The following is a 13595-nucleotide window of genomic DNA, read 5'->3' on the forward strand; positions in this document are numbered from 1 at the left end:
CAACAATGGCAGGCCCTGAACCAAGGGCGCCACTGAGGCCTCCGCCACCTGCATCTCCGCCTCCTGGACAGATGGCCTCGCCGCCATCACGATGGCCTTGGTGATCTCGAGGGCTCTGGGCTCTACAATTATGGCCTCGACAGTCTCGGGGGCTTCAGCCTCCACCATCGTGGCCTCGGTAGACACAGAGACACCGACCACGGCCACTGTGGTCTCGACGGTCGTGGACGCCGTGGCCTCCGTCGCCTCAGCCTCGGAGACCCCGGTGGCCTCGGCAACCAAGGGCACGCTGGCCCCGTCTGACTCGTGAGCCTTGCCCCCATGAGGCGGAAACGCTCCCTCCCTCGTCTATGTAGGGGCTGCCTTAGCAACCCCTCCTTGGGCGTCCGGCCCCCTTGGGTCGACCCTCGCCGACACCACGCCGCGTTGGATAGCGGCTTGTGCCTCTGCCACCCAGTGGGCGGAGGAGCCAGGGCTCGCCTTTAGCGCCTTAAGGGGCGCCAAGGGGAGCTCATCCGTAGGCCGCTTCCGACTAAGGAAAAATAACCTACAGGGTCAGCGCGAGACCAAAAAGGCAAATGGAATGCACTATAACCTCACCAAAAATACACTAACCTTGAACGGGGCGGCAACCGTTTTGCCACGGCGAACCTCGTCCACAACGGCGGAGGCAGCGGCAGAGGCGTCGCCTCCATATCCATCGGCGCCGGTCGGTCCTCAATGGACCCTGGCGCCCCTTCGGTCCTCTGCGGGGGTGGTGGCATCGTCTCCACCGCCACTCGCTCCACCACGGCCGCCGTGCCCACTGGGCTGATGGCTCGTTTGCCCAATGCCCGGGCCTCGGGCGTGTCGGCCTCGGCCTCAGAGCGAGCAACCGCCGGCCCTGGGTCCGCTTCTCCTCCTCCCCCAGGAGTGCTGGGCTGCTGGCTAGTGCCCTGGGCACCACCTCCACTACGTCAGGAAGGTGGTCCAGGGGACCTCGCCCCGCCTCGCCCCCGTCACCCCCGTCCGAGGCCTCCGTTAATAGCGACGTCGATGGGGATTCCTCCAGCGGGAGACCCTCCTTCCTTTGTTGACAGCGGTGCTTATCCAGCTCCTCGCGCGCGAGGAGTTGCTTCGTGCGTTTCGCCACCTTGGCATCCTTCCGTGTCTTCTGCGTGTCGACATGCGCCTGGTTGATCGCCCGCCGCCTCGCGTCCTTGGGAACAGGTGGCGGAGAGGAGCGCACGTCCCTCATCCCCTGAAGGAACGACGAACGCGCATAAGGGAACAAGGGTTAAGGGGAGACTGAGGAGGTTCAGAGGCTACAGCGGCACATGACTTACCAACAAAAGGAACCCCCGCGACGATCGCATCGCGAAGGGGGTCAAGTTGCCGCCCTTCAGCTTTGCCTCTACTGTCTCCCCAACCCGACGAAGGATTTCCTCGTCGAAAAGGGCGGAGGAGGACATCCGGATGCCCTCCATGGGTTCACCTGGCTTCATCTCAAACAGCCACCACCGCCGAGCCATCAGTGGCAGCACCCTCTGGCGGTGGAAGGCGGCCACGACCACAGCCACGGTGAGGCCATGGCCCCGCAGCCTCGCCAGCCCCTCTAGGAGCGTCTCTAGCTTAGGCTGGTCGCCCTTCGGGACACCCCACTTACATCTCTCTGGGCAGCTCCCCACAATCCGCCCGGTGTAAGGGAGAAGTCCTCCATCATCGTTATGAAGGTAGAACCAGCTCGTGTACCACCATCGGTTGGAGGACACGAGCTAGGCTGGGATGTAGAGGTGCTGGCGGTCCTGGCGCACCTAGAGAGTGCAGCTTCCAGCCCTCGTCGCCTTCCTCTTACCCGACGTACCCATCGGCTTGGTAGTATGCCCCGCCCAGAACAGGTGGAGCCACAACTCCCAATGGGGAACAATCCCCAAATATCCCTTGTAGACGGCAATAAAGATAGCCGCCTAAGCGATGGAGTTGGGATTGAAGTTATGGAGCTCCACGCCGTAGTAGTGCGGGAGCGCCCGCATGAACCGGTCCGCCGAGACACCGAGGCCCCGCTCGTGGAAGGAGACGAAGCTCATGACGTAGCCGTTGCGAGGCCTCGGCTTTGGCTCGCCATATGGAGCAATCCACTCTGGCCTGCTGGGGTCCGTCACCGGGCGAAGGAGTCCACCATCGACAAGCGACTAAAGCATCTCCTCGGTGACGTCCGATGGGTCCCAGGGGTCCACCTCGACAACGACGATGTCACCGACCATGAGTGCGAGGGAGGAATCGAGTGCGGTGGTGTGTTTTTTTTCTCTCTCACACGCTCTCGCTTTTTTCTCGCTTTCTCCCTAGGCTCGCTCTTCTCTCCTCTTCTTCCCGGCACCCGCTGCTCTAGCGATGGCTCGGCGAAGGCGATGCTAATGCAGGCAAGGTAAGATGAGGAGGGACGAGACTCCTCGGGTATTTATGTAGAGAGGAGGCGAAATGAATGGGCGACGAAATCGAGGAGGTTTTCCCCCCGATCCGGCGTGGTTAACCACGAGGCGATTTCACCGGCCCACGTGCCCACGTCTCCCGCATTAAATGCGAGGACAGTTACATCCCATCCACCACATCACGCTCGGCCACTACGACAGCAGGCATCATTTTGACTCCCCATGAAACCGCCTCAAAAGGAGCGCCGCCCGTGCCGAGCTAATAGGGAAGATATTCCCTACGGCCTATTCCTTTCGTATGAAGGAATCGGGCTCTGAACCTATTACGATCTAGGGGTTCGAAGGCTGGGCCCCAAAGGGTTTCGACAGCTGCCCAGGATAACAGAGTCAGGGACGACCGCGGGCGAGCCCATACAGGGCTGAGGCCCAAGCAAGCGAAACGCTTGGGACGCCCAAAGTCGTGTCCAAGACCAGAGGAAAGTCTACGAATGGGATCCCACCGTAGGGAGGCACCGAGCCACCGAGACCCAACGAACGGCCTCGGCACCCACTAGAGACATCCTCTGGTACTCTTGGACTGTGTCTTTGGACCGCTAGCCGTCCCCTAGTGAACAGGGTTCGGGCCTTCACTCGGACTACCCGATAACAGCTCACCGGAAGTGCCACCGCTCGTGCCTAGCGAGGGTAGCGAGGCACATTCCACCCCTCCTTCCGAGCAAAAAGGAAGCGTGAGGGTCGCACAAAAAGTCAGAGGAACCCCTGACGGCCTTCTCATTCTATGCAGAGGCTAGGGAGCTCTTCCTACAACCTTGCCGAGACCCAGCGACCCTAGCTCGCACTCAAAGGGGTTCGGCAAAATAAACCCTCCTTCCGAGCGAAAAGGAAGCGTGAGGGTCGTACAAAAAGACAGGGGAGCTCCTGACAGCCTTCTCACCCTGTGTAGAGGCTAGGGGGCTCTTCCTGCAAATACGCCGAGACCCCACAACTCGGGCTTGCGCCCAAAAGGGGCCTCGGCAAACAAACCCTCACGCGCGAGGGGCTTATAAAAAGTCAGGGGAACTCCCGACAGCCCTCTCGCTCCGCGTAGGGGCTAGGGGCTCTTCCTGCAACCTTGCCGAGACCAGAATGGGCTCGACAAACAAACAATCCGTCCGAACGAAAAGGATATATGAGGGTCGGATGAAAAAGTCAGGGGACCCCCGATCGCCCTCTTGCTCCAGGCGGAGGCTCGGGGGCTCTTCTTGCACCCAAGACCAAGACAAACGGTCCTAGCCCACGCTAGAGGTTTAATTACAAAACACGATAAAGGGCACCGAGCCCGTTACGGTCCAGGGGTTCGAAGGCTGGGCCTCCAAGAGGTTTCGACAGCCGCCCTAGGGCAATAGAGTCAGGGACGACTTCGGGGCGAGTCTACGAATGGCCCAGGCCCGAGCGAACAGTCGCTCGAGGCGTCCTAAGTCGTGTCCGAGACCGGTAGGGAAGTATTCGAATGGGATCCCACCGTAGGGAGGCACCGAGCCACCAAGGCCTAGCGAACGGCCTTGGCACCCACTAGAGAAACCCTCTGGTACTCTTGGAGTACGTCTCTGGACCGCTAGCCGTCCCCTAGTGAACGGGGCTCGGGCCTCTACTCGGACTACCCGATAACAGCTCACTGGAAGTGTCCACGCTCGTGCCCATTGAGGGTAGCCTGGCACATTCCACCCCTCCTCCCAAGCGAAAGAAAGCGTGAGGGTCATACCCAAAGTCAGGGGGCCCTTGACGAACCTCTCGCTCCATGCGGAGGCTAGAGGGGTTTTTCCTGCAGCCTCGCCGAGACCCTCGCAACCTGAACTTGCGCTTAGGGGCTCGGCAAAATGCAATAAGAACTACTCGTTCAAACACGAAAATAAAAAAGCCCCTGGAAGAGTAACTCCAATCCTCCAAGGCCTCGAGGGCTACACCCGGCGGGTGCGCTCGTGCGCACCCACCGAAACCTCAAGATACAAAACCCAATTCCTATAGGAGCGGGTACGAACCAAGCCTAGGCAAACCCTCAGGGAGAGTGCACGCACTCCCCCGGAGGCTCGGGGGCTACTGTCGGGTACCTTAGAACGGGATACCCCGAGCGAACAATCAAAAGGGTCGCTAAAGTCCCATAAAAAAATAAAGCTAGAAGGTAAGCCGTGGGCCCCTCACCCGCAACGACCGAGCCCACCAGGCCCTCCGCCTCGCCTCGAGCCTCGTGCAGGAGGTCTCGGCACCCTGACGCAAATTCCGCCTCGCACGAGGCTCGCCATGGAAGGCCTCGGCAGGGAGTGCATTCTCCGTATTGTGCGAGGCCTCTCGCGGCATGCCTCGGCAAGGAATTCGATCTCCGTCTCGCGCGAGGCCTCATTCTCCGTGTCGCTCGAGCCCGGCTCGTCCGCAGCCCGTCGCCCCCCGCCTCGACCGACCCTCCAGACAGCGCGTCATGTCTCATTAATGCTTCAACCACTCCCACAATCTCAGCCGGACGATGGCTCAACGCCACAGAATGGTCGACGGGACCCGAGGTCGCATCAGCGCCATACCGACCGGGACAGGGCACGGCGGGGATTACCGGCCACTGTGTCCTAACGCTGTATCCACGATGAACGCCATGCCGGTTGGGACAGTGTACGGCGGGGATTACCGGCCACTGTGTCCTAACGCTGTGCCCACGATCAGCCGCCCACTCAAGGCCTCGGCATTGTACACCAAGGTCTCGGCTATCTTGGGGTTCGTGCCTGCCGAGACCCCTCCGCTGTGGTGCAGCCTCGGCACCGACCAAGTCTCGGCCTCGCGCACAGTCCGTCCACAGTGGCTTGCACGTTCACCGCCGCATCCACTCCGAGGCAGTCCCGGGGCTCCCACGACGCACAGGATCGGATAGGACGACCACGCCACGCCCAGTGCTCCAAGGACGGACCACTCCGACGACCACGTCGCCACAGAAACAGGCTACAGGGCCCGAACACACCGTCTCTGTTCACATGACACCGTATAGTTAGCTCATATACCGTCCTTGTCTTCCCTTCAGGCTATAAAAGGAGAGGACTTGGGCCGTTTTAGGGGGGACGAAGGAGGAGGACACCTGGTAAGACACACACACGCACACATCCCAGCTGCCTGAGAGCAACGTCTCAGACGACCCTCACGACACCCTGCTGAGACCTGGGACTAGCTCCCTCTCTCCCTTAGCTTGTAACCCCTACTACGAGCACTTCGGTGTAAGGAATACAAGATCGATCTATCAGACTGAACGTAGGACATCGATTGCCTGAACCAGTATAAACTTTGTGTCTCTTTGCATCACCATCTAAAATCAGGAGCAAGTAGTTTATTAATGGTTGGTTGAGGACCCGAGTCCGAAACACCGGCAGAATCATTAAAAGCAGCGCGTTGCAGTTCGCATAAACAAATTTGTTCGCCCAAGCAATGTATCCGTCGGCCCCTCCGGACGCGTATAACAAATTCGGCAGCTCCGGGGCTCCGCCAACGGCGCCGCCGCCGGCAGCGTACCGGCAGCAGCACGGGGCGAACATGAACCCTTCACGCCCCGGCGGCGGGCTGAGGAAATGGTCCACCGGCCTTTTCCACTGCATGGACGACCCGGGGAACTGTAAGTCATCCCTTCGTTCCCCCGCTTCCTCTTCTTCTTCTCCAGCCAGAGTTCATAGCAGTCCTGTGGCGATTCGAGCTCAGTTAGTTGCCACTTGACATGCGTTTCTTCCATGGCGCTCAGGTCTCATCACATGCCTGTGCCCCTGCATCACGTTCGGGCAGATCGCTGATATCGTGGACAAAGGCACCTGCCGTGAGTCGATCTCTTCTCAGTCTCAGCTTCCTCTGGTTCTTAATCTCTGAAACAACTCAACCGATTCACCGCCGCAAAACTCTGGCTTGGCAGCATGTCTCGCGAGTGGACTGATCTATGGGCTCATCTGCGCCTCGACGGGGATGGGGTGCCTCTACTCGTGCCTCTACCGGTCCAAGCTGAGGGCCGAGTACGACGTGGACGAAGGGGAGTGCCCGGACTTCCTGGTACACTGCTGCTGCGAGCACCTGGCGCTGTGCCAAGAGTACCGCGAGCTCAAGAACCGCGGCTTCGACCTGGGGATCGGTAAGTGTGCAGCACTTGCTTTGCTTCAGTTCGAGTTCTCAGTGCTGCTGGCCAGTTTGCTTGGACGCGAGCAGCTTTTTGTTGTTTGTGCTCATAGCCATACCTACCGAACACTGATGTGTCGTACTCGTACCTGTACGTGCGAAGGTTGGGAGGCCAACATGGACCGGCAGAGGCGAGGAGTTGCCGGCGGCACGGTGATGGGGGCGCCGGCCATACCGCTCGGCATGATTAGGTAGGTGATGGATGCGAAATGGGCAGCGCTTGCTTTCATGGTCCTTTGGTGTTGCTATGTAATTTATTTTTATTTCCTTGAACCTATGTAATTTATCTAGCTTTTTTCCCTTTCTCGTCTGGAGTCGTGTGGAGGACACTGCTTTTTAAGTTTGGTGTGACTCGTGTGGGTGGTATCTGTAACATATATATATATTCTACTGACGTGGATTTAAGGTGCAAGTTGTATTAAAATTGGGGTATTCACTAGGAGAGCGGGGCTTAAGTCTCGGTGACTTAGCGTGTGTTTGATCGAGGACGATGTTTTTTTTTTGTCAGTTAGCATCTATCTCATGTAAGGCTGGATTTTGATGTGCAGCTTATCAGCCATGGTATAATGTTTTTCTTTCGTAACAAAATAACATCAATCGGTTTATCAGTTGCAGAAACCATTAGCCAAATAGGGCGTTAAAGCGCAAGTTGTATTGAAATTTGGGTATTCACCAGTAGAGCAGTACTTAAGTCTTTTTTTAGGATAGCTGGACTTAAGTCCTGGTGACTTAGGGCCCGTTCGGTTAGGCATTTCCGGCCTGGAACGGCCAGGAATATTTCCAGCCCAGTACAAAATATAGAATGGTTCCAGGCCCGGAACAGTTCTAAGCCATTCCAGGCTGGAAGCGAACGGGCCCTTAGTGTGTGTTTTACAGAGGACGATGTGGGTTTTTTTTTCCGGGTTGCATCCATCTCCGGTTCACTCCAGTTCTCTGTTTTGTTTGAAGGTTAATGGATGTGGGATGAGGTAGGTGACGTGTGGAGCCTACATGTCATCCTCCCCTCTTATTCTCTTCCTTTTTCCTCTGCTGCCTCCTCTCCATGGCTGCGGCGGGTGGCTCCTCCGCTCGGCCACGCGCGCCGCCCGCGCATGCCTCCCAAGCTGCTCCCTAGCCACGTGCGACGCTACTCCTCGGCTCGCTCCAGCTGTGCGCACCCTCGCTTGCCTAACCCACGAAGCACAAGAAGTGGGTCGGGACGGTTTCTTCATTTCGGTGGAATCAGATGAACCCACGTTTAGGGTTCGTTCGTTTAACCATCGTTCCAACAGGATTCATTCCAGGTGATCAAATATAGTACAAAATAGCACAACATTCCTGGTTGGAATAATTCGAGGAGTTCAATCTGTGACAACCGAACAGGCCCTTAGGCCTCGTTCGGTTCGGACGTATCACGCCAGGAATCGTTCCGGCCAAGAAAATTCTTATATAAATTAAGTAACGAATCCAGCCAGGAATTCTTCTTGGGGTCATTCCCGCAGGAAACGAACGGGGCCTTACTGGGAATACTTCCTCCTGGGATGAACCCAACCCCTGTGAACTCCAAACCAAACACCCCTAAAAAGAAGTTCGCCCAACCCAACCCACTTCAACACTCCATCCAACACACGCTTAGGGTGTGATTGGTTTCCTTCCCAATATAATTTGTCTGGTCCTAGACATTTGGCCCCCTATAGCCTAATTTAACTGATGTAGTAGTCATTTGTTTTGTTATCAGATCCATCTACCCAAGCGTTGGGGGGAAGCAATTTGGTTGGCCCATCTCTACATAGGAATCCTGCCTCCAAAAGCAGGCCTGTGGATCGGGCCACGTCGCCCGTTAGTCCCTGGCCGTTCGATCTGACTGACTTGCGACGGATGCCGTCCGATGTTGGATCGGTTCGGGTCTCCGCCCGTTTCATCGCATTCTCGGAGCCTCGCGAATCTTCTCGATGCGTCGTCCCATTCGCGCAGTCGACGTCGATGAGCAGGGCGGCAACGCGACTGCGCGAGTAACCATCGAGGGCCACCGGCGCGGGCATGGTCGACCGGAGAGGCGGCGAGCTCACCAGCGCAGCGGCACACGCGAGCCGAATGGCCATTTTGCCTGTCTGACTGAGCCGCGCTGTAGCCTTCGGCCCTCCGCCCGCACCTGCGCCGGATAAACGCCTTGTCCCCATGGTCGGCCGCCCTTGCCCGTAGCGAGGGAGAAGGGCTGCAGACGGGTTGTGGCACGGCGGCGCACGGGCCGCGGCGCGCAGGCGGGCCGACGCTCCGTTGCGTCTGCACCTGGCCATCGCAGATGATTCCCGCCGGCGGCCATCGACACAAAAGTTCTACGGTCTCCACCTGGACAGAGGCTCGCTCGCTCGCTGGCCCTCGCACGACAACCACGCCAAGGAGGCACGGACTAGTGCAAGGTCTTCTGGGGCGAATACGCCGGGGACGATGCCTTCCTACTCTTCCTTGGGAGCAGTAAGTATTCGTTCCTCTGAGTGCCGCAATGATTATGGTTTTAATCCCGTTCGTGTTTGATTTCAGTAAGAGGAGTGACCCTCCCAATTTACTTGTACTACTAACAGTCTCCATTTTTATTTCACCTTCTTTTTTTTTCCTGCAACAGTTCAGGTGGATTACGTGCCAAATTATGCAGCTGTATCAAACTACAAGTAGTGACCAGAGACTAATTGACATTTTCCTCGGTTAAAATTTGACAGCTAAATCATTTTTCAGTTAAGCATTCTAAATACTGAGATGGTGATGCTATGTCAGTCAGTGAGCGTCCTCTAAACTGCCTTGATCTATATATTCCCACCTATAAATGTTTTCTCAAATATTGTTGATTGCTGCTATGTAACTCTGTTGAAATAAGAATAGATATGCCATTGCATGTTTTAAATGAATTCGGTATAATATTTCTTTTAAATAGAGTGAGACTTATGTTACTTCCTTATTTATGACAATCACAGTACTATCTCTGGAGCAACTACTCAGTTCTGCTAGGCTAATCCATGATCTTGTTCCTCGTTGTCAAGATTGCACAATTTTTTCAGTACCTCCCATTGCTATAGAAGGGCCAACAATTTTATGATTGATAAGTGATCACAACACGTGGCCACATAAAAGTGCCAGCAATAGAAAAGGCACATCTGTTTGGCAGCATAATCAATTTCTGCCATAACTCTGACAAATTGTAGGTTAGAACCGGGAAAGAATTCAGAGGTGGGAACAAGCTCCTAATGGTATTAGTTTAAGAGTGATTAGTAAAAGAAAAGAATCACTTTAAATGCAACAGCATCAGACCATGCTTTCTAAGGTAAGTCAAACAAACATAGTTATTGTTTTGTATTATTCTTTAAATGCTTTCTAAGTGGTCTGCAACTGAATATTCTTTACGAAAATATCAATTGCATATTCAGCTTATAAAATAAAATTTCTCTTCCTCTCAATGTTTAGACCTAAATCTCCTATGTTATGGTAGTATAATAAAATTTCTTATTGTAGTCAAAATTAATTTATACAAATCACTATCACACCTAGAACTGCAGCAATCAAAAGAGTACCGGTTCTAACATTAGCGACTCAAGGGACGAATGCAAATTTCAAAGGCCTCAACGCTTCCTATGACCCCATATCGACACCATAAGCATCATCGGTAAGTTTAAATTCTGTACTAGCCCTCGATAGAGGGCGCGGCAAAGCCGCGCTAGTCTTTCTAGTTGTGCCTATTACTGCTCTCTTGGTTGGCCCATTGTCCTGTATCACTACGCTCTTATCTGGTGCACGCCATAAACACGAGGATGTTAGTTGATCTCCACCAACGGTCTATTGGGCCCTTGGATCTACGCCCTGATCGGGGCGCACAACCCTAATATGGTTGGTGGGCCCCTGTCGCACAACACTATATAAAGAGAGGTGGGGATTAGGGCTCGAACTATGAGGTTGACCTGAGCCGCCGTAACCACCTACAGAGAAACACTAATCCGATCTAAAGAAGGGTGCTGCCAGCGATGGAAAACCCCACCGACTCCGCCGTCACCTCTGTAATGCCACCACCGGGATGCTGTACCTCGCATCGCCGTAGGGACTGCGACTGCACTTCATCTCCGGTCGCTGCGGGCGCACTAGCTACCAAGGTACAGCAACAGATGTTCTTTACCCGCTAGATCTACACCTAGAGTTTAGAACTTTCTAACAGAGGAGGCATGCTGTGAGCCAGGCCTCACAGAAACAGAAGGAAATCTTGTTTCTCGGAGCCTGGCTTATAGGCTGATTTTGCATATCAGAAGCGTGTGAAGTGCTTCTACGGCTAACCAATCAAGCCATCATCGCAGCGAGCCTCGATGAAGGAAACCAATCGCACCCTTAGGTGCTCCAACGTGGATTAGGAGGTTGTGGCATCAATCCAAAACCATGGGGAGGAAAGTCGATTGTCTCCTTGCATTGCTCGTTTATTTTCTTGCTTGTACGTTTGATGATTGCAAGTCTTTTTGTGTGACAACTAGGATGCTTGGTAGAGGTATTTAGCATAGGTTTACTTTCCGCACTCTAAGAACCTTATCCTTAGTGTTAACTTTTCTAAGGACATGTGTAGCTTGCTGGCCCTAAGGACTCTTTAATTTGCCTTATAGAAACACTTAGGACAACATTTTTTACGGTTTAGACTTTACATAGACTAAGATTTGTTATCTATATTTTTAGAGCCAAATTCAACACCCCCTGCCCTGACCATTCGTTTCTTCCAACCCTAAACTAACTGCTGAGCCTAAAAAAAATGAATTCTAATACTGGACAAAGACAACATGCATACCTTAATTTTCAAAACCGGACAAAATATTCCTTTACCATTTCAAAGTAATTTCTTGGATGGTTTTGCTAGTGTGACAATGGGATCACATATGAGGTGGTCTCTCTCTTATATACGAAGAACCATAACTTTTTATGAAATCTGGTGAATACAAACTTTGTATCAAAACTTTAGAGATTGACGCGATCTACAATTTATAGTTGACGCCAAATTGGATCGAAGGAACCAGAGCTAAGACATCCTCAGCTGACAAGGTATGGCCTAAAGGTCAATACAGTTTTTGAAGCCACAGCATGCAGCACCCGAAAAGTCAAGACGCATTGAGATCACTGAACGAACAAGGCAACCTCGCCAGATGGGTAGAAGAAGCCTTCCCTTCTAAGGAAGTATGAGCAACTGCACTACTGCTTCGTCGGAGAAGACCATAGATGCCACATCCTTACCGTAGAAGCAGAGGAAGGAAGCAGAAATCCTATGGGAATGTAGTACCTGCACTGTCATGGATAAAACTAACCCTAACTTACATAAAACTACTTATTATATGAAGGTATCTATAATTGGACCATTGGAGCTCGGAAGGCCACCGGAGGCACAGGAACCGGCAAGCACGAACCGAATCGGGAGTTTCCCTTTTCGCTACTACAGTTGTGAACGAAGGAGCAAGAAAGGTCGAGCGGTTGGGCTAGTTCTAGCTAGTAGTAATATGGAGGAAACAAGAGAACTGAGCAGCCCTCTGGTGGCTAGCACAGGCGGTGTGCTCAGCCGGCGTGAGTTCGATTCGCCGGAATCGCACCTGCACCTCTCGTCGGGGTTCGCCCCTAATAAATTCCGTTGGCTCTTGCGCCCGTCGCTTAAGAAGGCATGGATGGATCCCATCCCGTGATCTCATAAAGGACGCGCCAGTGATCTGAGTAGTTTTGTATGTGTATGTGTTTGTGTATGTGCTGTGGGTGTGCAGGGCACACGTACATGAGCAGATACTAGGCGTCAAAAAAAAAAATATGGAGGAAACAAGGCGCCCATCATACACAGGTGCAGGTACGGTCCAATACAGCAGCGGGCCACCACAGATGTCCCCCGCACGATCCCATCATCTCATGTTTATATTGGGCTTTTTACAAGGGCTCTTAAACCATGATGCTGTCTAGGCGGTTAAGCCTTTGGGCCCTGCGAGCACGCGCCGCGGCGCCGGGTGGTCTTGGCGACCCCGCTGCCACAGAGGTTCCTGGTCCTGGCTCCCCGATCGCCTTGCCGCGCGGCAAGGGTTCCGCCTCCGGCGCTCCGCCTGCCCATGCACTGATGCTGTGACGCACTCATCAATCATCATGCACTGATGCACCCATGGTTGACGGCTCCGTGCTTCCAGCGCGCGGCGACGGGCGACCCATCCCTTCACCTGTTCTCTCTGTCCTGCACACAATGGAAGTTGCCAGGCGCCAAGCGGCAAGCCATGTGGGCAGTCGGCACTTGTGCAGCGACATGATGCGGTCCTGTCAAGCTCCCCGTAGCCAGACAGGTCCAGGTCCAGGCGGCGTTGCAACGCGTTCTTGCAATTATGCTCGCTCACCGACGAGACAGACACGATGATGAAACCACGGCAGCAGCATCTGATGGTCCGTGATCGCGTACAAGCTGAACTAATTATGCGTAGTTGCGCTTATGTTGACGGCTTATGGTTCTACAAGACATTCTTCATTAGTGTATACTCTGCAAGTTAGGAAAGTAGCGATGCAGCACTGACCATTGCACATGGTTCCTTGGATTCGTCGGGAAAAATCCTTCAGCGGCGAGCGGTAAGTGTACTGCCTCGAAACAAGCTGAGTGAATCTAGCATGTTGTCAGTTATCAAATGGACTCATGGACACATGGCAGGTTGATGGGAGATCGCTCCTCCTCTGAAGGCCGAGCCTGTCTGCGCAGAAATCACGGAGCTTCAGCTTCTGGAGACAGTCTCCGCACTTCTGTACTGCATTTTTTATCGTGCAATGGCCCGTCTGATGGACACCTCACGCAGAGTGAAAATGACACAACTAACCGATGCATAGTTCAGCTTCAGCCCCAGGCCAAGCTGCCCCACCTACGCAACAAGTTGCCTATGTGCGGCCTGAGCTTTGGCTTTCTCCCTGATGGTGATGGTGACGGACGAGCTTTAGGATGTTGAAGTATTCAAGAAGTATATATACACACACGAATACGGTCACTTTCTCAAGAATGGCTGAAAGGAAGTATACATA

General features: G+C 54.1%; 1 protein-coding gene across 1 annotated transcript; it reads left to right on the forward strand.

Annotated features, from left to right (window-relative positions):
• The first annotated feature begins 5785 nt into the window (after positions 1-5785).
• Positions 5786-7023, forward strand: LOC136464567 (cell number regulator 1). Its single transcript, XM_066463512.1, has 4 exons — positions 5786-6030; positions 6154-6225; positions 6319-6531; positions 6679-7023. The coding sequence occupies exons 1-4, from the start codon at positions 5847-5849 to the stop codon at positions 6768-6770; spliced, it is 561 nt and encodes a 186-aa protein (XP_066319609.1). The 5' UTR covers positions 5786-5846; the 3' UTR covers positions 6771-7023.
• Positions 7024-13595: the final 6572 nt, after the last annotated feature.

The sequence above is a fragment of the Miscanthus floridulus genome, chromosome 7 (assembly GCF_019320115.1).
Source record: "Miscanthus floridulus cultivar M001 chromosome 7, ASM1932011v1, whole genome shotgun sequence".
Classification (NCBI taxonomy): domain Eukaryota; kingdom Viridiplantae; phylum Streptophyta; class Magnoliopsida; order Poales; family Poaceae; genus Miscanthus; species Miscanthus floridulus.